Source organism: Drosophila pseudoobscura, chromosome X (assembly GCF_009870125.1).
Source record: "Drosophila pseudoobscura strain MV-25-SWS-2005 chromosome X, UCI_Dpse_MV25, whole genome shotgun sequence".
Classification (NCBI taxonomy): domain Eukaryota; kingdom Metazoa; phylum Arthropoda; class Insecta; order Diptera; family Drosophilidae; genus Drosophila; species Drosophila pseudoobscura.
The window spans coordinates 31,236,420-31,262,532 of NC_046683.1; the positions used below are offsets into that span (position 1 = coordinate 31,236,420).

The window sequence follows — 26,113 nt, forward strand, 5'->3', positions numbered from 1 at the left end:
AGGACGAAAATCTTCCTCCAATGCGTTGGCCACTGGCTAGAGTGGTCGATTTCGTTTTCGGCAAGGACGGAGTGTGTCGCGTCGCTGACCTGAAGACATCCTCAGGAAACATTAGGAGGGCCGTCACTCGGCTATGTTTGCTGCCCCTTAAGGAATTTGTTGAGAGACTAGCTCCCAACGGGGGGAGTATGTTCGGGCCAGCCGCTGAATAATAACCGTAACTTTAATATTATTATTGTATGAGCAGAGAGAGCCGCCTATGTTGTAAAACGTTGACTTTCTGCAGAGCTGCTGCGCTCTCCCGCTAAAGGGGCTTTCTGCCGCCGCCACTTCGGCAACTATTTTGATCTGCCGCCGCCACTTCGGCAATTACTTTGATCTAACGCCGTCGTCTATAGTTTAGTTCTATGCTAGCCCCTCTGCGCATTGGTTGCATATCGATCTCGCATAAATTTTATCTGGCAATAGCAAGCAATCGGCTTCCGCTAAGCCACCAAGATTAAATACGAATTATAAATTTTAACCCAAAATCTCTTTTCATTTTTGAAACACATAGGTGCCAAAAAAGCTTGGCATCTCAAACACTACCTATATTTAGATACATTGCCTGCAAGTTTCATTCAAATTCATCTTGCCGATTAGGAAATATTGAGTTTAAAAAAACGGCTCTAATATTTAATATGGGTTATAGGTTAGAGGTTAAACAATCTTACCTTAGACTGTTATATCCCATGGATTCAAGAAAATCGTTTCACGGAGTCTTGCCCATACGTATGCATCTCAGCATTACAGCTCAAGCAGCAATTTGCAAAGGTAGTCGTGCAGGGCCCAGTGCCCGTCCCCCGACCCTTAATGTATTACCAGTACAATGCCGTCACTTGCATCTGCCTTCGACTTCTCAGCGCCCGGTATTGTCAACTCATTGCGAAAAGCTCCCCCTCTCCCAACCGAAAAGTTCGCAAACCGTTCACGAAACACTAATACAGATAAATAAAATGAAAATTTAGCCCTCAAGTAACTAAGCAAAATAGTGCACCCAAAATAACCAAAACATCTGAAAACAGTGTGCTTAATAGGGCGCTAACAACCAATAGATTCACGATTCTTAAAGATCAAAAAGAAGATGATGATAATTCTCAAACACCTAAGGCCAAGCAAGTAAGTCCACCACCTAGTTATTTGAGTCAGGGAAATGGCTAAAAAAATTAACTAATAAAATTGGCGAAAACACAAAATGTCACGTCCATAAAAAGTGGTAACATAAATTAAATAAAAATAAACAAATAAAAATCGATTTAGATCTACATCTCTCGCGTGTTGATTGGTCGTTTCTTTATTCATTACCGAACATAGCTGCAACTGTTAGCTGTTAACTCGTTTTATAGTTCTATTTACTCCGCCCTTAATACTTTTGTTCCAGATATCACTGTACCTGTATCGTCCAGGCCTCCCTGGTTCTCCAAGTATTTATAATACTTAAAAAATAATAATAAATCCAGGCTCTATAAAAAGTACCAGAAGTCGGGCTACACGTCGGCCTTAGCTCTATACTCCTCCGCTTGCTCTCTGTTCCTTGCCGTCAATAGACAGTGTTATAATCATTACCTTTCACAATGTAGTAGAAACCTATTCGTATATTTTCGGGGTAAGCATTGTTCTGGAAGGTTTGTCATCTATGGACATATCGTTTTCTGCGGGTCCAGATAAGGTACCAAGTTGCATTTTAAAACACTGTGCCCAGTCCCTTTGCAAACCTTTGACCTTTTTATTCTACCTCTCTTTGGAACAGTATTGTCTCCCAGTAGTGAGTAATAAGTCCTACATCATTCCGCTTCACAAAAAAGTTTCAAGATCAAATATTGAAAACTATCGTGGCATCGCAAAGTTTTCCGCCCTCCCGAAGCTTCTTGAGTTCCTGATCACCCGGCAACTGCAACACATTGATGATACAGCTTGATACATATCTCCGTCGCAACACGGTTTTTTCAGACATCGTTCAACATTGACTAACCTTCTTGAGTTTTCTAACCTAATCCACCGTGGTTTTCAAATTGGTTTGCAGACGGATGTTGTTTTTACGGACTTCAGCAAGGCATTCGATTCTGTGAACCATGCTCTGCTTATTCACAAGCTCTCTTTATTAGGGTTCCCAACGAATCTTCTAGATTGGATTTTGTCCTATCTCTCTAACCGTACTCAACGTGTCATCTGGGCCCGCTTCTGTTTATTTTATTTGTGAATGACCTTCCTCAAGTTATAACATACTCTACTACACTAATGTATGCTGATGATGTCAAAATCTGTCTTACTCTGATTGGTATTAGCACACACGCCTTCAACTTGATCTAAGTGAACTACTATTGTGGTGTTCAACTAATCTTCTTTTTCTGAACCTTTCCAAAAGCAAACTTATGACATTTTACCGTCGCGCTCCTCATTTTGTCCCATATGTTCTAGGAAATCATGTCCTTGAGCGAATTTCGAGTTCAAATGACCTCGGAGTCCTTTTTGATCATAAGATGTGTTTTAACACCCATATAGCTGCAACTGTAAATAAAGCTAAGGGTGTTTTAGCGTTCATCAAGCGTTAGTCCAAGGAGTTTGACGACCCGTACGTTACGAAACAACTGTACATCTCGTTAGTACGTCCTATATTGGAGTATTGTTCTTGTGTGTGGAGCCCGCAGTACAAAGAGCATCAGGCTGTTATTGAATCCGTGCAAAAGCAATTTTTAATTTTTGCCCTTCGGAACTTTAACTGGGACTCGGGTAGAATCTTGCCACCCTACCGGTCTAGGCTAAATCTTATTGACCTGCCGTCGTTGCACCATCGCAGAATATGCAATGGCGTAATGTTCGTGCACAAGCTCCTTCTCGGGATTGTTTACTCCCAAACTCTCTTGGGTCAGATTGACTTGGCCGTTCCATCTAGACCTACCCATACTTTTAGGCCTATCCGTTTACCCATGTGTAGGTCTAATTATGCCGATCATGAACCTTTTAGGGTTTTATGCCATAATTATAGCTCCATCTGCCAAACCCTTTCCCCTGAACTGTCTCTTAAACTAATTGCATGCAATATTTATAATCACCTAAATTTAGCTAACTTTTAACTTCACTTCTTTCCTCCTTTTGTAATTAAGTACCATTATTAGCAGATCATTTTTAATAAAATAAATAACAAAGCGGTCTTAAGTTCAAAAAATTTCACTCCGTATAATCACTCAATATAAGGGTTAGCTAAAATGGAATTTGCTGATGCAAATTGATCATTTTCTGTTGTTTGAAAATTAACTGAACTAATGAACAAAATATATCCTTATATTCGAAATATTAAACAGAAAATGGTTATCACTACAAATGGGAACATGTCTGAATTGAATACTATTTTATTAGACGCGTTTGAAGGGGAAAGTGCGAAGTATCAATCGATTAATTCCTTTATTGAAGCTGATGCGGTGGTTTATTACCACGTTGAGTTTCTCACTCACTCATACTCACCCTCAAATTATGTGCTCCAGTTATGTGCTTAAGAAATCTTCGATCTACAAAGTTGTTCAATGGAACAAGACTTCAAGTCAAAGCACTCTATATACATTTCGTATTTATTGTAAGATTACCAATAACCCTATCTGATCAGACATTTGATTTAAAAATGGTTTCAATTCTCCTTGAAATTATGTTCGACTGTCTTTCGCAAGGCCTGTTTCATGTCGAGTACTCCAGAATCAGCTTTGCAAGTAGTTTGGTTTTCGTATCACCAAACGGACTTACCAAAAATGTTCTTTATAAAGAGGTTTTTCGTTCAGGTTCAGGAAAGTAAGAAATAGTATAGCAAAATTATTTGATATTAGGAAAGATTGCCGTCGACTACTCTCGAAGAAAATCCGTGAACTATGGACTGACCGTTCGTTCTCTTTCGTAGTGACCAGACGTGTTTTGGTTTTGAGCTCCGCTTTTTCTTCCTTTGGTTTTGCATAAACAGCAGGTGTTTTCGTAAAATAATCTTTAATAACTGCCTAAACAGCCTACCATCTGGAAATCTATACTACTCCGCAACTCTTTTTTAACTTTTTATTTTAGTGCATCGGTTTTTCGTTTTTTTCTTAGTAGTAAGTACTCAGTAGCTGCTGCTACAACTGCTCTCCTCTCTTCTCTAAATGCTTACCGTTTCCACTATTAGCGTTTGTCTGGCACACTTTTTTTATTATACCCGATACTCAAAATGAGTATTGGGGTATATTAGATTTGTGGTAAAAGTGATTGTGTGTAACGTCCAGAAGGAATCGTTTCCGACCCCATAAAGTATATATATTCTTGATCAGCATCAATAGCCGAGTCGATTGAGCCATGTCTGTCTGTCCGTCTGTCCGTCCGTCCGTCCGTCCGTCCGTCTGTCCGTCTGTCCGTCTGTCCGTCCCCTTCAGCGCCTAATGCTCAAAGACTATAAGAGCTAGAGCAACGATGTTTTGGATCCAGACTTCTGTGATATGTCACTGCTCCAAAAATATTTCAAAACTTTGCCCCGCCCACTTCCGCCCCCACAAAGGGCGAAAATCTGTGGCATCCACAATTTCGACGATACGAGAAAACTAAAAACGCAGAATCGTAGAAGATGACTATATCTTCTAGAGTGCAAAATCTGAACCAGATCGTATAATTATTACAGCCAGAATCACGAAAACAATTTCACTCTTTCTCGCTCTGTCTCACTCTAACACACAGGTTTCATGGTCGGTTTTTCCAATTGCAAAATAAGAGCTCAAGGATCTCAGAACCTATAAAAGCCAGAGCAACCAAATTTGGTATCCACACTCCTGTGATATCGGACCTTGACCGTTTCATGTCCAAATTTCGCCACACCCCCTTCCGCCCCCGCAAAGCACGAAAATCTGAGGCAACCATAAATCTCAGAGACTATTAAGGCTAGAGTAACCAAATTTGGTACACACACTCCTTTAAGATGTCACTATAAAACGTATATCTCAGAATTTCGCCCCACCCCCATCCGCCCCCACAAAGGACGAAAATCTGTTGCATCCACAATATTGCAGATTTGAGAAAACTAAAAACGCAGAATCAGAGATAATGACCATATCTATTAGATTGCTGAATCTGGATCAGATCAGATCATTTTTATAGCCAAAAGGAACAAATCAATTTGCAGTGGCTACGCAGCGCCCGACGTCACGCTCAGACTGATTTTCTGTCTCTCTCGCACGCACTCTTTGTCGTGTCGTTCAATATTAGCGGCGTCTGCCGGAGGAGAGCCATACTGACTTAGTATCGGGTATAACCGTAGAGTTGCGGTGTCCGCAGAAACTCACAACGTTCCACCTCGTTTTTTTTTATTTTTGTTTTAATTATTTTGTTTGTCTTATTATGGAGTTTTCTGTGGTGTGTGCCAAAAAACCTGTAGGAAAGAGATCGCTCATGATCAGCCGAGTATCCCCTGCTGGCTCTGAGAAAGCGTAGTGCACGCAAAGTGCACTACATGCACTTACATGCTCGTATATTCCACCTTCTTCAAATATCTCAATTTATGAGCAGCACTTTTCCGATTTAACCGCTGTTTCTTCCTCGCTATCTCAAAAATATCATGGTTCATAGTTCTTGGCGGTTTTAACTTTCCACGAACTCTTTGGTTTTCGATTAACGAGTCTGCTGTCCGCTGCTTTCATTAGGTACTTTGATTGATCCGCCTTGTATTTTTTTTGATTCTTGAGTCAGATTAAATCTGGAAAATCCCTTTGTTTTACCAAAGAGCTATCCAGTCTAAAAAACTTAAAATCAAGGCTTTATACAAAATTTAAAGAGGTTGGTTCTCACCTTCGCTATTTAATAGCTCGGACAAAATTTTTAGTTCTTAATACTCAATGCTATAGGAACTACCCATTCTCGATGCAGAATAGGTTCACAGGAACCAAAACAGTTTTACAGCTTCCTAAACAGTAAGCATAGAACGTCCGCACACCCATCTTCGCTATCATTTCCTAATACGTCGGCAAATAATTATCAGGCAATCGCCAATCTTTTTGCACAATTTTTCCAAAACACCTATTCTGAAAAAAGCTAGTCTGGGCATCCGTACCCATACGGCTTACTAAGGTCGAACGGCATTTTCAGTCCCTTGTGAAATGAATTTTCTCTACTTCATTATCTTCGACTTATTAAACCGCTGTTTTCTCCGGATCCAGACGGGGTTCTTGCTTCCTCCCGATCTGAAAGGAATAGTTTATAATTCCTCTCCATAAAAAGGTAGCAAGTCTGAGGCAAACAAATAATACAGGTATATCGAAGTCATCCGCTTTTCCTAAAATGTTTGACAACGTTTTACCTCCGCACTTGCAACATCTCTGCAAGTCACTTATATCTCCAACTCAGCATGGATCAAGGCGGCGAGCCACCACGAATTAGAGTTAGAGTTTACCTCTTTCATTTTTAAAGGCTTTTAGGGTAATAAGCTTCAACGGATGTTACTTACACCGACTTAAGTAAAGCATACGACTGTGTAAATCCACCACATAAACTTGACCTTTTAGGTTTTCCGACCAACCTCCTGAGATGGATTTCTATCTACCTTTGTTCCAGGTCTCAACGTGTCCTCTTCAAAAACTCCCTCTCTTTACCAGTCAAGGTTTCTTCGGGAGTACCACAGGGCCCATACTCTTCACACTCTTTTTATTAATGACTTGCCTTCAGTATTAACATATTCTCGAGTACTTATGTATGCGGATGGTGTTAAACTCTGTTTCCAGTATAAGGACATTTCATTTCATTCTCGCTTGCAATCCAATCTGGTAAATAAGGTCATGGGCGTGCTTGGGTGTATAAAGAGGTGATCAAAGGAATTTGGCGACTCCTATATAAAAAAACTCTCTATACTTCGCTAGTTATACCGTTTTCCTTTTCACTTTGTCGATCGAATTATTTCTTGCATGAACTGTTTAGGGTTTAAGGCTCGGATTATAATTCCCTCTTCCTCCTTCCCTCCTCCCTCTTATTAAATTACTAATATTCCATATTCTATATTAGTTTAACAGCATGCTCGCGTTCGGTTCGGCTACGCGCCGCGCGTAAGGCGGCAGCGCCCATCGGTTGGTTGGGCTGGTGGAGTGCTTCGTTTTGACTGGGATGCGAGCGTAAGAGTCTTCTCCTGGTGTCACACGGTCCACTTGATGATGCAGTAATTGCATCGCCACTTGAAAGATGCAGTCATTGTATATCAACATCCAATCGTCATAAAAATAAATTAATAATTAAAAATGCCTCTAGAGGATATATTAGTATATGTTCAAGGTAGAACTGACTCCTGATGGTATGCCTATAGACAAAAATGAAGTCCACCCAATCTACAAGATCCAATATCTACTGCACCGTAGAATCAACGTTGGGGAACCGCACAAACGAAATGGACCCGTGCATTGGACGAAGTTGTCAGGGATATGGATAAAAAAAACTTATTGCACTCTACGCGCAGTCTGCGTTGCCCGCTGGGATGTACATCTTACTGAGCCTGTCTATAAAATGTCTGTAAAAATCCCCTAACCCAATAAAAAAATGCAGCTCGAAGCCCAGTCATCCGACAAAGCTTGTCGAATGCCAACTACGACCCCAGGCAAAAACTTAGGTTACACGAATGAGTCATACGCCTCAGTCTCTAAACCAAAGCTCCTACAAACCTCTGCAGGAAAAATTCAGCAAATTGAGTAGTGAAATTGAGTCAATGCTGGTAACTATAACAAATACAATGGTAGCAATACATCAAATGTTGCAGGAACTTATGAGCAATCAAAATCTCCCTTTGGAGCTACTATATACTACTACACTATAGTTGAAATCGGAGTTGAAAGCCAAGCTGATCTAAAAGCTTTTTTTAGGCAGGATCAGCTGGACGCACATTGTCGGCTGATCTGATTGCTTAAAGCTTGAATTGCATCACAATAAGTACAGTAGCCAGGGGGAAGTTTTTTTATAGCCGATACTCAAAATGAGTATTGGGGTATATTGAAAATGGATGTGTGTAACGTCCGGAAGGAATCGTTTCCGACCCCATAAAGTATATATAATCTTGATCAGCACCAATAGCCGAGTCCATTGAGCCCTGGTCTGTCTATCCGTCCGTCCGTCTGTCCGTCCCTATTAGCGCCTAGTGCTCAAAGACTATAAGAGCTAGTGCAACGACATTTTATATCCGGACTTCTGTGATATGTCACTGTTACAAGAATATTTCAAAACTTTGCCCGCCCACTTCCGCCTCCGCCTACGCAGAATCGTAGAGGATGACTATATCGTCTAGAGTGCAAAATCTGAACCAGATCGTATATTTATTATAGCCAGAAACAAGAAAACAATTTTATTCTTTCTCGCTCTGTCTCTCTCTAACACACAGGTTTCATGTTCGGTTTTGCCTATTGCAAAATATGAGTTCAAGGATCTCAGACCCAGAGCTAGAGCAACCAAATTTTTGACCCACGCTCCTATGATATCGGACCTTGACCGTTTTGTGTTAAAATTTCGCCACACCCCCTTCCGCCCCCGCAAAGGACGAAAATCTGGGGCATCCACAAATCTCAGAAACTATTAAGGCTAGAGTAACCAAATTCCGCACTCCTGTTAGATCTCATTATGAAACGTATATCCCGAAATTTCGCCCCACCCCTTTCTCAGACTGATTTTCTGTCTCTCTCGCACGCACTCTGTCGTGTCGTTTAATATTCGCGGCGTCTACCGTAGGAGAGACATACTGGCTAAGTATCGGGTATAAAGTTAGAGTTGCGGTCTCCGCAGCAACTCACAACGTTCCCCCTCGATTTTTTTAATTCCGTGTATTTTAAAAACTTTTTCGGTGTGTATTGTATTTTTATTACTTTTATTTCACGAATTATTATTATATTTTTCAAATCTTTCAAGTCTGTTGAGTGTTTAATGTACTTGGGGACATAGTATATTATATTTATTATTAATATATGAAAAGGGTAAAAAATAAAGCTTTTTTCACAATTTTTTTGATATCTCCTTCCAAGTTTCTATAGAAATTGAACGCATTGAATAATTTGTTTACAATCCCCCTATTCCCCAGGTCGGGGTTAACCGCAATTTCGCATAACAATGTTTCGCAGCACATTTTTATTCACTAATAACCCAATGCACTTGTACAAAATAAGCAATCAACTTGCTGAAAAAAAAAACAAACTGTTCTCACTTCCTAACTTGTAGAAAAATAGATTGGCTCAAATAAAGAAAATATATAAGTTCCCATATTGATTGCTGCCCAAATTACTACTGTTAAGATGACATAGAAAGCTCAGTTGAATCATTTGCGGCTGTAATATCAATGACTGCCAAACACTCCACTCCAATAATAACAGGTAATACAATTCACAGCAGCAGTCGTGTTCCAGAGCTTCGATAAGAGAAGACTTCGGCGAGAATTGCAAGCCCATAGATAACCTGCCTCGAAGCAGCGGTTTAAAATAGCCAACCGTTTACTACGCAAAGTTCTAGAAAATGAGAACGGAAAACGATTCCCACGGTGGAAAGCTGAAGGAGGTGTATCTCCACCAATCGAGAGTGAACCACTGTTACGTACGCAAACCGGAGAGTGAGCTCGCGGCAACAAAGAGAGGGCAAATACCTTTTCTGTCTATTTAGAAAACGTCTTCAAACCACATCCAGCGACAAATAGCTTTGTGCTGCCACTAACCAGTAATCTTGACTGAAAAATCACCTGTTTTTCCAACTAAACGGAATAGCCAATCACGCGTAAAAGTTGGATATGAAATTCCAGTAGAACCACTATCATACACGAATTGGAATGTGATGCTATTGGAACTATGGGTATAAAATAGTTTTTAAATAGTAGAAAATAAAATTATGGAGGATTTGTCATAAAATCATTTAACATACATCATCTGATTCACTCAAATCAATGTTTCCATTATCATCATCATCAAGTTGACGATGCAAGCTGGCAATCGCCTCCATGCCAAAACGATCCTGTACATTTCCATTATAGCAGTCAAATTCTTCTGGGTTGCAAGCACCATCTGCAGAGCCACTTCCAATTGAATCTGTTAATAATCAATAATTATTAGTTTCTTAAATAAACGTATGTGCATAACTATTAATAGTTTACATATTTCAAATTGTGTTTATTAAAATTTGTTTATTTCAACGCCCGCTCGGTTCGTCTGTTAAGCTTGATTAAGTCGCAGAATCCTAAAAAAAAAAATGTATAGTAGGATTTTGGGAACGAACACAGCTGCCGAAGGCGAACTGCTGCCCAACCGAAGAGACGAAGCCGAGTAGGCAGCGGTTGGCGGTCTGAGGCGAAGGATAGCCTGAAAGAGAATTAAAGTGCCAGCGTGCCGGTCCAACGAAAAATTAAATGTCATTTGTTCTTGTTGCAATATCTTGGTATTGTATAGTCTTTAATATAATATTTCTCTATTTCGCTCGAGCCCAAGAAATAGCATCGGTTTCGTTTCCAGTATTAATCGCTTTTTTTGGGATCTGAGTTCTGGTCTGCGAAAAGCAAACAAAATTACTAAAAATTTATGGTTTTTATAAAAAGTGCTAACAACGCGTTGTGAATGTGTTAATATCGTCGAAAGATTAATCAATCATTTTTAAAATTTTAGTAACATTACTACAAATTCACAATTTTCTACGGTTAACTAAGGTTGGGAGGTTTACTAATAGCAGTCTACTAGAGTAAGATGGGAGTCTAGATGGCTACCCTGTGGTACTCCCGAAGAAACCTTTACTGGTAAAGAGAGGGAGTTTTTGAAGAGGACTCGTTGAGACCTGGAACAAAGGTAGATAGAAATCCATCTCAGGAGGTTGGTCGGAAAGCCTAAAAGGTCAAGTTTATGTGGTGGATTTACACAGTCGTATGCTTTACTTAAGTCGGTGTAAGTAACATCCGTTGTAGCTTATTACCTTAAAAGCCTTTAAAAATGAAAGAGGTAAACTCTAACTCTAATTCGGGGTGGCTGATCGCCGCCTTGATCCATGCTGAGTTGGAGATATAAGTGACTTGCAGAGATGTTGCAAGTGCGGAGGTAAAACGTTCTCAAACATTTTAGGAAAAGCGGATGACTTCGATATACCTGTATTATTTGTTTGCCTCAGACTTGCTGCCTTTTTATGGAGAGGAATTATAAACGATTCCTTTCAAATCGGGAGGAAGCAAGAAGAATCAATGGACAGGGTGAATAGTTTAAGCAAGGGTCCACAAAGAGCATCGGCGCAGTACCTGAGTACACAGCCTAGACCCCCGTCTGGTCCCGTAGAAAACAGCGGCTTAGTTAGTCGAAGATCATGAATATCATAGAGAAAATTTAACAAGGGACTGAAAGTGCGGTTCGATCTCGGTAAACCATATGGGTACGGATGACCAGAGTTGCTCTCCTCAGAAGAGGTTGTCTGGTCAAGCAGCATAAATACTTTCAATTATAGCTAGTGGTGCAGCCTAACGTAAATCACCATTAGTGTTCGATATTTGCACTGCCCACTGTACAAAATCATTGCCTGTCGCAATGCTTAAGCACAGCAGGCCGTTCTTTCGCCTCTCTGTTCGCCTTCTTCATTCCTACCGTTCTCTCGCGCTCTCTCTATCGTTTCGATCTCGGCTTAGCTTCAGCCCGAACTATGGGATTAGCTGCATCGCTGCTGCATGCTATCGCTCTCTTTGTTCGCTCGCCTGCATTAGGGCACGGGCAAGTCGGTCCGCCTGCCCTTAGTAAGTCTGGAGTTGATCTTCGTAGCCATCAGAATCGCATCGTTGTTCATCAGTCGTTCACACGCATTTCCACATACATACAAATAACATACATACTTTCGCTTTCGTGTATCAATAAATTGCAACATATGTACATACGGATACGTCGGTTTAAATATAACAATAAATTGAGCCTCTTATTTAAGCCCGCTTGACTTTTTATTTAAATCAAACTTGCAACAGTTATCAAAAACGCTTAATAGCTTAACATAGATGATTTGGAAAAATTGGGTAAAAGGATTTGCGATTGCCTGATAGTTACTTGCCGACTTATTAACGATCGGCTGAGTGACGGTTGCCACTTGCAGATCCCGAGGAGTGACCCTTTTAAGTTTTGAAGACTCATTAAGCAGTTACAGACTGCTAAGCTGAGACTTCATGGTTAGGAGCCGACTCTTCGATTGTGAACAACACCAGTGAAATGATTTTATGAGAGTTTCAATCCCAGTCCGAGATTCCTTGATATACACATGTATATAAATCAGACCTCGCAAATAACGGTTGACACTTTCGGCGTGTCTGATAAAAACCTCTCGTTGACGGACACATTGAGAAAAGGGACTGAAGAGACCCGATCAAATCTGTTTTTGCTCAACTCGCTCTTCGCTCAAGCAAAGACAGATTTTTTCACTTCTCTTTTGTTCCTGTTTTTCACTGAGCGAACTGTTCCTGTTCGCGAGCGAACGAAAAAAGTGTCTTTTGCATATGTATGCGTGCTTGTACGTGTGATGCTTATAGCAATGATCAATTTTTGTAAATTCTATACGGTTTGACTATTGGAGCTTAAAATGAATCGTGAAAAGCAAAACGAAAAATGACACTTTTTGGTTCTGCTCATCTAAAGATACTTTTGCTGTGAGCGCTTGAGCAAAGTGTCTCTCTAAGTTTTTATTGTTAGACACGATCGAGTGTCGGGCTCAACCGAAAACACGAAACACATAACACAAGCGAAGAGACAAAAAGTGTTCTGCTCAGTTAGAGACCGTGTCTCCGTGGTCTTTTTCTGTTTTGTCAGTGACGAGACAGCAAAGGGAAAAAGTGTTGACCGTTGTTTGCGAGCTATGATATAAAGAGGCTCTGATTTTAAGAATAAAATTTAGTTTGAATTTACAACTCAACTCGCAAATGTCTAGACTTTTCTTTTAAGGTTTTAACATTTTGGTCCTTCGAGACTCTCCGTTGTTTCCCCCCTGTGGTAGGAGCACGGAGTTAAGCCAGCTCTTTTGAGACTGAACAAGTGTCTAATTCACTGACAGCTAAAGGTAGCAAAATAAAAAATTCTGATTTCCCTCCTATAGGAAGGAACAGAGTATAAAATAAATTAACGAAACAAAAGTTTCAATTAATAATTTGGAAAAATAAGAGCTGCACAGGCTGTATTTTAATAGATAACGAAAGATGTATATCTATTGTAATTGAAAAATAAACATTTTTCGCGACGGTGGCGTTTTCGAGGACGGAACATCGAAAGAAAAAAATAGTAACCCGAAACATCGAAAGTGCTTAATGGCTAGCAATTTATAAAAAAAGGTGGCAAATAACTGTGACTGTGAAAAAATAAATAAATAAATTGTTTTGTGTGTGCCAGCGACAATAACTGCAGCGACAGCGACAGCGACTTCAGCAGCATCGACATCAGCAGCAGTGACAATAGCTGTAGCGACTTAAGCAGAGGCAACACCAGCAGCAGCGACAACGATATCAGCAGCAGCGACCTAAGAAGAGGCAACACCAGCAGCAGAAACAGCGGTATCAGCAGCAGCGACTTCAGCGGCAGCAGTAACAACAACAACAGAAGCAGAATTAATCAGCTCAGTCTCATATCTCAAATTGTTTTTAAGTCTAATCAAGTACAAAAAAAAAACGAGGGGGAACGTTGTGAGTTGCTGCGGACACCGCAACTCTATAGTTATACCCGATACTAAGTCAGTATGGCTCTCCTCCGGCAGAGGCCGCTAATATTAAACGACACGACAAAGAGTGCGTGCGAGAGAGACAGAAAATAAGTCTGTTCATTTTGGCTATAAAAATGATCTGATCTGATCCAGATTCAGCAATCTGATAGATATGGTCATTATCTATGATTCTGCGTTTTTAGTTTTCTCAAATCTGCAATATTGTGGATGCAACAGATTTTCGTCCTTTGTGGGGGCGGAAGGGGGTGGGGCGAAATTTGGAGATATACGTTTTATAGTTAGATCTAACAGGAGTGCGGATACTAAATTTGGTTACTCTAGCTTTAATAGTCTCTGAGATTTGTGAATATCCCCAGATTTGCATCCTTTGCGGGGGCGGAAGGGGGTGTGGCGAAATTTTGAAACAAACTCGTCTCGGTCCGATATACTAGGAGTGGATACCAAATTTGGTTGCTCTAGCTTTTATAGTCTCTGAGATCTATGGGGTTAATGTATTACTCTAAGTACAGCCGCCTATGCTACGTGTGTGTTAGAGAGAGACAGGGCGAGAAAAAATGAAATTGTTTTCTTGATGCTGGCTATAATAATAATACGATCCAATTCAGATTCTGCAGTCTAAAAGATATGGTCATTCTCTACGATTCTGCGTTTTTGGTTTTCTCGTATCGTCGATATTGTGGATGCCACAGATTTTCGCCCTTTGTGGGGGCGGAAGTGGGCGGGGCAAAGTTTTGAAATATTTTTGTAGCAGTGACATATCACAGAAGTCTGGATCCAAAACATCGTTGCTCTAGCTCTTATAGTCTTTGAGCATTAGGCGCTGAAGGGAACGGACAGACGGACAGACGGACGGACAGAGAGACATGGCTCAATTGACTCGGCTATTGAAGCTGATCAAGAATAAAAATACTTTATTAGGTCGGAAACGATTCCTTCTGGACGTTACACACATCCACTTTTACCACAAATCTAATAGACTCTAATACTCATTTTGAGTATCGGGTATAATTATTGTCCGATAAATTTCCACTTCCAAGAGTAGATGATATTCTTGATCAGTTGGGTAGAGCCAAATATTTTTCATGTCTAGACTTAATGTCTGGATTTCATCAAATAGAGCTGAAACAACACTCTAGAGATTAAACGTCCTTTTCAACGAGCAATGGCTTGTACCAATTCACTAGACTACCTTATGGTCTTAAAATAGCGCCAAGTTCCTTTCAAAGATTGATGCTTTTTGATTTTTCTGGACTTAATATTTCACAAGCATTCTTGTATATGGATGACTTAATAGCCAACGGTTGTTCCGAAAAACACATGATCAAAAACTTAACAGATTTTTTTGATTTGTGTAGGAAAAACAACCTTAAGTTACATCCAGAAAAATGCGCTTTCTTCACGCAGGAAGTGACTTTTCTAGGCCACAAGTGTTAGCAGCAATTCACTGGGAAATTATACATTGCATACCATATATGTAGGAATCGGGATAGAGTCCACGGTGCAGAGAGAGACTCGAAGTGGCCGCCAGTACTGAACAACACCCGTTTTGAGCAGAGAGAGAGAGACATCACGACAGCAGGAGGTTTCTAGGGTTAAAAGTAGAGATCAAGGGAGCGGGAGTGAGCGAGAGCGAGAGTTAGTCGGTGCCAGAGTTTCGTGAGCTTCACATACAGCAGACAATTGATCCACATAATCCAAAGTTATACGCTCATACAAATACATTGTTAATCATAATCGTAATCCATTTAAATATTTAATAAAAGTTCACATCTACAACTTATTAAATCGTCGTCTCGGGATTCAATCCATATCAGTGCATAAACCCTGGGACCACACAAGTGGGGGCTCGTCCGGGAAATTGGATTGAGACTAAAACGTGTAGAAAAACTGTGTAAGAATTGTAATCAATTGCGCTGTGTGGTGGAGTTTCGGGTCAGAGGTCGCAAAATAGCATTAACCAAGTCAAGAGTGTTAATGGAAAATTGTTAAAGAGCGACAGAGATAGAAGCTGAGCGTCAAAAAGAATTTTCGAGAATTGCGTCGATTTGTGAAATTCAGAAGCGACGCTGTGGTATGTTCAGGAGCGACAGGCAGAAAAGCGAAAGAAGCGGTTTCGCAGACTCAGCGATAAGAAACGGTGAAGGCAAAAGGAAACACCGAAGGCAGCAAGAACTGATTTCAAAGACAGCGACAAGATGGCGACAAGAAACAGTGAAGGCGGAAGAAGACGACCAAAGCAACGGAAAACGACAAGAGAAACGACAAAAGCAGCGGTAACGAAGCAGGAGACGAAGACGATACGTTACTGACAGCGGCGCGGGACTTTTCGGTATACAGACAACAAGCAAACGGCTGGAGTGTTGGGACGGTATAGCTGGAAAAGAAAGGCGTGAAGCAGAACGAGAGCTGACTAATCTTGGTGGTATCAAGAGTTGAGAGATGGTAAGGCCGGACGGCAGAAGCAAGTTGCAAGATACAGTTGCATAGTCTGGTGAGTGACAGAAATTGTCTTTATGAGACGAGAGGATCAATATACATTTGTAAGTATTGATCGAAGAGGAAGCTAAAACGAGCGACATTGAGTCAAGCAAGAATAAACGTGTTAAAGAACTAACGTAGTGTTGAGCTAAAATTGTGTACAAACTCTGGAGTAAAGTTTTGAAAGAATTGGCCTACAGTTTGAAAAGTATGCGAGTACAGTTTGATATTCAAGTAAGGTTTAAAGATATTGTAGTGAAATACATAAACTTTAACAAGTTTTAAGGATATTGTAGTAGAAAATAAATAAACTGTAACAAAAAGTGTTAAAGATATTGAAGTAAAATAAATAAACTGTAACAAGTTTTAAGGATATTCTAGTAGAAAATATTAAACTGTAACGACAAGTTTTAGGGATATTTTCGTGGGAAAAGTTACACTGTAACAAAAGCTGTAAGGAAGTTGTAATTGGAAAAAATTAAGTCAACTGTAAACGAAAAAGGGGAATATAATATAACTCTTATAATTAAGAGTTTATATTTTGCTTATTATTACTATATTATAATCAAACATATTACTATGTACAATATACGACAAGAATATATTTTCTACAAGATGAGAAGGGATGATATTCTGGCGCTGCTAGTTGCGGATGGAGACGGTTGGTAGAAAGGTAGATTTGCAAAGCCGGCTTCTTACTCACTATGATCTTTTAGTGGAAGTTAATGAGAGTGATGGGGATGAAAATGAACATTCATTCAAGTCCACAGAACCGCAACAAGTTGAAATAAGTCGCGGAGAAATGGAAGCTCCAGTTTTAGCTAGGTCGTGGTTCACGTTGAAGGATGTGGAAGGTAGCGTTTCGGAGTTTTTCGGTTCAAATAGCTTGGATGTTAACCAGTGGATAATTGAACTTGAAAAATGTGCACTGACCGTAGGGTGGAATCAGCTGCAGACATTTATTTACGATAAGCAATTGTTAGGTGGCGCAGTAAAATTGTTCATACGCAGTCAGCGGGATGTTCGGGATTGGAGTAGATTGAAGGAAGCATTGACAGAAGAGTTCGGGGTTAAAGTATCATCGGCAGAGATTCATCGGAGATTGAATAAGCGACAACAAAGAAAAAACGAAACGTTGCAGGAATACTTGTATGTTCTGATGGAGATCGCGAGACCCATTGATTTAGAAGACAAACGTTTGATTGAGTACTTTGTGAATGGTATTCCGGATAGTCGAACCAATAAGGGATTGCTGTATCAAGCCAGAACCTTGAGGCAGTTGAAGAATCAGATTGAAGTTTATCAGAAGATGTGTGGTCCATTGAAGTCGTCAAACAAATATGAATCGCGTAGTTTTGGTAAGCAAATAGATGAAGGAAAAGGTTCAGAATTAGTTAGGAAATGTTACAAGTGTGGAGATATGTCACATATGAAGAAAGACTGTTGAAGGGTTGAAGGACAGGCAAAGCAGGAAAGAGCAAACTTAGTGCAGGGGGACATGGTAACGAAACCATCAGGTATGTTTACGTCCTCTGGGCTAGAGCTTGAGAATGTGGTACACACGAAGGCAATGTTCAAAGGCCTTGTAGACACAGGAGCGGATTTATGCTTGTTAAGCCGCAGAGTTTTCCTTCAGTTAGGAATTGGTAAACTGACGGGTTGCCAAAGATGTCTGACTGGAGTAGGGCAGTTTTAGATCATCACTATTGGAAGTGTAATGATACCTGTAAAGATCCATGGAATCGATATGAAAGTTTTGGGCAGGAAAATTTTATAAGACATTGACATGAAAGTTACCAAAGATGGAACAGAATTCGTGCGACGATCTGAGGTCCCAGTAGTGAGTGATGTGGCACAGAATGAAGTTAATGAGAAACAAGTTTCTTGCTCAAAGCTATATTTAGAAGTTTGTGTATGTTAAGTTCAGAGAAAAGTGAATATAAAATGGATATAGTGGTGTCACACTTATCACAGTTAGAAGCAAGTCAAGTGAAAGTGATGATCAGGGAATATAATCCAAAAAGAAATGCTACGAGTCAGGTAAGAATGAAGTTAGTGTTAACGGATGAGTTACCAGTCCACCAACATCCCAGACGTTTAGCAAGCAGTGAACAAAAGATAGTAGACGAGAAGATAATCAAGCATAGCACGTCAGAATATACATCTCCTGTAGTTTTGGTCGAAAAGAAGAATGGGAAGAAACGACTATGTTGTGATTATCGAAAGTTAAATGAAAAAATAGTAAGAGATAATTTTCCAATGGTGCAAATGGATTGTGTTATCGAAAAGTTAGAAGGAGCAAGGGTATTTACCACATTGGATCTGTCGAACAGTCATAGAAGTACACTTCATTCGTTACCCAAAATGGTCAGTACGAGATCCAGTATGTTCCATTCGGTATATTCAACTCGCCGGCAGTCTTTATATGTCCGTAATGCGCGAGTTAATAAAGAAAGGCGATGCAATTATTTACATGGATGACATTATCATTCCTAGTAAAGACGTGCAAGAGGGACTAGAAAGATTGGGATGGGTGCTTAAAGTGGCAGCACAAAACGGATTGAGAATAAATTGGTCAAAGTGTCAGATGCTACAGAAGAAAGTTATATTTCCAGGGTATATTGTTGAAAATGGAACGATCAGACCAAGTGAGGAAAAAACTAGGGCAGTGAAGAATTTCCCAATACCCAGAGATAAAAAGGGAGTGCAAAGATTCTTAGGACTGACGACGTATTTCAGGAAGTTTGTTGAAGGTTATGCAGTGATTGCAAAACCATTGTCGGATTTGCTCCGGAAGGAGCAAACCTTTCCGAGTTCAATTAGTTACAGCAGATAGCGTTCGAGCAGTTAAAGGCTGCACTGACCAGTAAAGCAGTTTTAAGGTTGTATAACCCTAAGTTGTAAACGGAAATATACACAGATACGTCAAAGTTTGGATTTGGTGCAGTATTGCGGCAGAAAGACCCAGAGGATAGTTTGTTGCACCCAGTATTGTTTATGAGCCGAAAAACAAAACCTTGCGAAGAGAAATACCACTCGTACGAACTAGAAGTGCTTGCAGTGATAGGAGCGTTGACAAAGTGGCGTGTATATGTCCTGGGAATGAAGTTTAAAATCATCACTGATTGTAATGCGTTTGCCATGACGATGAAGAAGAAGGAAGTACCGTTGAGAGTTGCGAGATGGGCGATGTTCCTACAAGACTTCGATTTCGAAATAGAGCATAGGTCATGCTCAAAGATGAGGCATGTAGATGCATTAAGTAGAGTAACGTGTTATGTATTGACAGAAAGTGTGATGCATAGGTTGAAAGAGGCGCAATTGGCAGATGACTGGACAAAAGTAATTAGAAGTCTTGCTGAAGATAAAGGGTACGAAGACTATTACATTTCGAATCAAATATTGTTCAAGGACCCAGATAGAGAATTGATCGTAGTTCCATCGAAAATGGAAAAAGAAATCATGCAAATTGCCAATAGGCAGGGACATTTTTCGGCAAAGAAGACTCAGAACGTAGTGGAAAAGTCATACTTCATTCCAAAATTGAAAGAGAAAGTATGTCAAGTCGTAGAAAGTTGTGTAGAATGTATTTTGGTAAATGCGAAGGCTGGAAAGCAAGAAGGTTATTTGACACCAATAGATAAGGGCGATAGGCCGTTAGTTACATTCCACATAGATCATGTAAGTCCAATGGAGATCACCACAAAGCGATATAACCATATTCTAGTTGTTGTTGACGGGTTCTCGAAGTATGTGTGGTTATACCCAACGCGCAGTATAGGAACTGAGGAAGTCATAAAATGTTTGGAAAGGCAAGCCAGCAATTTCGATAATCCATGTAGAATTGTATCCGATAGAGGCGCCGCATTTACAGCAAACGCGTTTAGAGAGTATTGCACAAAGCAGAATATACAACAATTAATGATCACCACAGGTGTGCCACGAGGTAACGGGCAAGTGGAGAGAATGCACAGAATCGTAGTTCCTATGTTGTCAAAGTTAAGTGGAGATAGTCCAGGTTCTTGGTATAAGCATGTAGCCAAAGTACAGCAGTTAATCAACAATATTGAACCAAGGAGTACGAAGATCACACCGTTTAAGGTTTTGACAGGTATCGATATGCGTTGTCCAGGTATTTCGGTGCATTTGTTGATGAATTGGACGAAGAGCGTGAGCAGTTACGCAGGGAAGCTGGAGAGAATATACAAGTTTTACAGGAGGAAAATCGATTAGCGTTCAATAAGAAAAGAAAGGTAGAAAAGGAATACAAGGTGAATGATTAAGTAGCGATTAAGCGTACACAATAAGGGGTAGGGCTTAAATTGAAAGGAAAGTATTTAGGACCCTATAAAGTGGTGAAAGTCCATAAACATGGAAAATATGATGTCGAAAAGGTAGGAGAAGGAGAAGGACCTTGTAAAACATTGAGTGTTTCCAAAGTTAAGTGGAGAGATCAAAAGAGCGGGAGTCAGCGAGAGCGAGAGTTAGTGCCAGAGTTTCGCGAGCTTCACACACAGCAGACAAATGATCCACATAACCCAAAGTTATACGCACATACAAATACATTGTTAATCATAATCTTAATCCATTTAAATACTTAATAAATGTTCACATCTTCAACTTAATAAACCGTCGTCTCGGGATTCAATCCATATCAGTGCATAAACCCTGGGACAACACATATGGTAAGATAAAAGAAAATTGTCCGCTATGTAAAATGGCATGACACATCATACGATGCTCCATATTCCCTACGAAAAGAGGGAAAATGTTAACACTTGCTTGACAAAAGAACAAGCGTTCTTAGCCACAGTACTTATAAAAGTAAGGGCAAGAAATGGTGGCTATCAAAACCTTAGAGCTCTCATTGATTGTGGGTCGCAATGTACCATAATTTTAGAAGAAGCTGCGCAAATATTAAACTTAGTACGAAAAAGAGCGAACACCGAGGTAAGTGGAGTGTCATCTACAGACTCTTGCACTTCAAAGTACAAAGTTACTTTATCGGTAAAAACTCGTGATTATAATAAAGGTCCTCTAAATATTGAAGCAATTATTCTTCCGAAATTGATGAAAGCTTTACCATTAAAGTCTTTCAATATTGATAAAACTAAGTGGCAAGATTATGTGTTGGCAGACCCTAACTTTAACAAACCAAGTAGGGTAGATGTAATAATTGGGATAGATTTGTATACCCATATTTTAAAAGACGGAGTAGTAAAAATAGACGGACTACTTGGACAAAATACAGAATTCGGATGGATTATATCCGGTTGCACCAAATCAAAAGGTGATAAATTTATTGTGGCGACAAAAATTGAAGTTGGGGACTTAGAGCGGTTCTGGGAATTGGAAAGTGAAAAGAATGACGTAGAAGAAGATGTGTGCGAGGAGCATTTCTTGGAAACAACAAGAGGAAATAAGAATGGTAGGTATGTGGTTAAAATACCATTTAAAAAAAAAAGGATCTGGGAGATTCACAACCCCAAGCTATAGCGCGATTTTATAGTTTAGAAAGAAAGCTCAGCAATAATAAAACATTAAAAGAAAATTATGTAAAGTTCATGCATGAATATAAAAACTTAGGACATATGGTAGAGTCCAAAGAAGATGGGAAATATTATTTACCCCATCAAGGAGTCATAAGAGATTCCAGTCTAACGACAAAGCTGAGGGTGGTTTTCGATGCTTCAGCAAAAACCACAAACAATAAAAGTTTAAATGATATCATGTGGGTTGGACCAAGGGTCCAAAAAGATATCTTCGATATTATGGTGAAATGGCGTAAATGGCCACTTGTAATATCTGCGGACATTGAAAAAATATACCGGCAAATTAATGTTGATAAAGACGATCAACAATATTTGCATATAATTTGGAGAGATAACCCAAACGAAAAGATACAAGATTATAAACTTACAACCGTTACGTACGGTACACCTTCAGCACCCTACTTAGCAACCAGGGTGCTTGTTGCAATAGCAGATACTTGCAAAAATCAAGCAATTTGGGAAATCATAAAGAATAATTTTTATATGGACGACCTGATGACAGGTGCCGACACGATACTGGATGCTAAAAAGCATGTAAAGGAAGTTACCCGGGAGTTTAATAAGGTTGGGTTTAACCAAAGACTATACAATACCAAGATGTTGCATGAGCGACCAAAAAGCTGTTCTATGGCGGGTTCTGACATTAGAACCCAAAAGGCACGAGGGAGCGCGCGGGGTTTCAATTCGATTACCACAAAGGTATTCAATTTTTGTTGTTCCGTGCGTTCCATAGATTGGAAACAGCACAAATCCCTCCATCCAACACATCACCTGTACTATTACCTTTCTGACCGACAACGGTTGCGATTCGGAGCGTATCCAGCTGCAAAGCAAATAAAAAACTTCCAACGGGTCAAAAAGTAATAAGAACAAACAGATAGAATGGATACACATATGGAGGCAGAAGCTGCCGCTACAATGGCAATGGATGCGCAGCAAGAGATTGGTGAGGAAATATCGAGGTGCATTCGGAACTTTAAAAAAGATTCCCAAGAACGAAAGCAAACGGCCTCTTATTTTCAAGCCAAAATATCAGCACTCAAAAAATGCGTGGAATCGCTTCAACAAAAACGACTCCAAACTTCGCGATACAGACAAAACGGATGAATACGTAAAATTCCGTGAAGACTTACGTACAACATGTAAGCAACACATTACGATCTTTACCGAATGCATGGATAAGCTATCACAGAAAGAAGATCACAAAGAAAGCGGTCTGATCCAGCAGTCCTCGAAGGATTACAGCAAACTGCTTTCACTATGTCGCCGACAAAAGGCCACAGTAGAGTCCGTTAAACGCAATCTGGAACAACTTTCAGAGGCGGAAGGACGCACATCAAGTGATTTGATAAAATCACTATGGACTCAAGCACAGGAAGTCCACGTCACAATTCATGAGGAATACGAGGACCCAGTGGAAGGAGGATATGACATGGAATCCTACCTAACACTGGAAAGTAAGGTCCAAACAGCATTGGCAAAATCAGCCACACCAAACACGGATAAAGTGCAGCTTCCACGCATCAGCATCCCAAAGTTTGATGGGGATCTATTAAAATGGACCCAGTTCTTTGATCTGTTCTCAGCATGGTGCATGAGACCAACATGCCTACGGTGAAAAAGATGTGGTAAAACCACCGTTACCGGCGAGGCAGAAAGAGTGATTCGACATATCGATCTAAAGGAAGAAAATTATGAAGCCGCTTGGGAAATACTAGTTGACGCATACAACAATCCCAGAGATGTTTCGAACACGGTACTGAACCGCTTCTTCAATCACCAAACAATTAATGACGATCCCAAGTCATTAAAAGAGTTGTATATAACAACCATAGAGTCCCTTGCATCACTAAAGGGATTGGGCATCAATATATCTACATGGGATCTACAAACTGGATGTAACAAATAAGGCCTTGTATGAGCAATCATTGGGAAGCTCAAAGGACATTCAGGCGCTGGATACGATGCTTCAGTTCTTGGAGCAAAGAATTCGAGTTCTAGGAACCAGTAAGAAGCCACCTGCATCAAGGAGAGAGCCAAAAGTTACGACATGTGCATCAGCAAACACAGGGAGAGCGCGAGCACCCTTATGCACATTCTGCAAGAAAGCAAGCCGACTCTACGGATGCGAAGAATTTCGCTCTAAATCTCCATCAGAACGACTAAATTGGGTACAAAAGCAAAAAATGTGCGTTAATTGTTTTAGAACAAATCACAAAACAAACGCATGCCCAGGTCGAAACTGCTTCAAGTGTGAGAAGAAGCAGAACACGATGCTACATTTGGAAACAGCATCAGGCTCAGCTACAGAATCAAGAGGCCCGACTGTTGGTGCAGCAAGTAACAATAGTTACAATCTTCTGGCCACAGCAAAGGTGGCAGAAGAAGCCAACAACGGTCAGGTTGCTAATCTCAGAGCACTGCTAGATTCAGGATTACAGATAAACTTGATCTCTGAACGAATGGCATCAATGTTGTCACTCAAACTAAAAGCCACAATATTACGGATCGAAGGAATTGGAGGTCAATCGAAGACCAGCAGAGTACGAGTAAATGTGCTCATGAAATCCCTTTACAATGGTCTTACGCAAAGAATTGAAGCTTTCGTATTACCACAGATAATAGCTGATCAACCAGCTCAGGCACTCGATTCAGAGAGCTTAAACGTACCAAGCAAGATCTCACTGGCAGATCCAAACTTCCATAAGCCAGGCAAAATCGACATGCTAATCGGAGCCGAGCATTACTACTCGCTGCTGCTACCAGATCAACAGCAGCTAAGGCCAGGAGGCCCGTTGCTACAAAACACGAAACTGGGATGGATTGTGGCAGGAAAAGTCAAATCTGCCCACAATTCCTCACCCATTTGGGCAACGGGAGTAAACGAGCTCATGGAAAGATTCTGGACTCTGGACAATCTAGAGACGGAAGACAAACCACGCACTCCAGTGGAAGCACGGTGCGAAGCTCATTTTATAGGATCAATTCCATCAGCTGATAGTCTGGAGAAACAATCCGTCCGAAGAGATCAGGTACTATCGCCTGAAAACAGTCACATATGGGACAACAGCTGCTCCGTTCCTAGCAACGAAATGTCTGGATCATTTGGCAATACAGTACAAAGACAGACTACCAGTAGGATCAAGAACATTAAAAACCGATTTCTACGTTGACGACTGTCTAACTGGAGAAAACACTATTCCAGAGGCAATTCATGTTGGACAAGAACTAAATAAGATATTGCTACCGTCCGGATTCAAATTGCGCAAGTGGTACTCCAACAATGAGCAACTTCTCCAAGGAATCCCCAAAGAGGATATTGTAACCGATGTAAAACTAGGAGAGACACTAGAGCACTACACTCATCTGGATGCCGAAGAAGGATACATTGTGTGGACGAACACAGAAAAGCCAGGCTGCACGCATCACTAAACGGGTGGTATGTTCCGAACTGGCCCAAATCTTTGACCCACTAGGACTCTTTGCACCGGTGGTAGTAAAGGCAAAAATCTTCATGCAATAACTTTGGGAGCTCAAACTGGATTGGGATGACGAATTACCGTTACAACACCAAACCGAATGGAAAGAATACCGGGACGACTTACAAACATTGAACAAAACGCACATTCCCCGGCATATCTATGATGGTAAAATTCCAGTTACCCAAGAACTCCATACGTTTGTAGATGGAGTATATGTACGCGCTACATACAAAAACAACAAAGTGTCAGTAAGACTGCTGTGTTCGAAATCACGTGTGGCGCCGACAGCCAAACAATCGCTAGCACGGTTAGAACGTTGTGCTGCAGTCCTCGGTGCCGAGCTCACAAACCGAGTCCGACAGGATCTGCACATGGACATTAACCCGGTTTCAGGATGTTTTTGGAGTGATTCCACCGTTGTGTTATCCTGGATAAACGCATCGTCATCAACATACCATACCATTGTGGCAAATCGAATAGCCAAAATCCAGGCATTAACAAACCAGTCACAATGGCGTCACGTGTCATCGGCCAACAACGCAGCCGATATCCTGTCGAGAGGAATCGCAGCAAGCAGACTGGCAGATCACAATCTGTGGTTATATGGACCATTATTCCTGCACGGATCTCGAGACAAATGGACAAAGGCACCCAACATAGAACCCAGCAATCTTAAGAGAAAAGCTAAACATGTAAGCTTGCCAATCACACCAAGCGGACTTGGGGACGAATTATATACTTGCAGATATAGCAACTCGTTTCACAAACTGCAACGCATTGTGGCATATATTGTACGCTTCTGCTACAAAACCAACAGAGCGCACAGCACGACGCTCTGCGCAGAAGAACTGACTCATGCCCGAGCTATAACCCTGCGAACCATACAAAAAGTCGAGCTTA

General features: G+C 40.6%; 1 protein-coding gene across 5 annotated transcripts in view; it reads right to left on the reverse strand.

Moving 5' to 3' along the window:
• Stim (stromal interaction molecule) overlaps positions 1 to 26,113 on the reverse strand; it is a 208,171-nt gene that overhangs the window by 143,796 nt on the left and 38,262 nt on the right. For 4 of the 5 annotated variants that reach the window (XM_033382176.1, XM_033382173.1, XM_033382175.1 and 1 more), the window contains exon 3: positions 9,910 to 10,073. In XM_033382176.1, coding sequence (XP_033238067.1) covers positions 9,910 to 10,073 — 164 coding nt within the window. Of the gene's footprint in view, positions 1 to 9,909; positions 10,074 to 26,113 lie in introns of those variants that run through there. The other variant, XM_033382177.1, reaches the window with a different exon arrangement.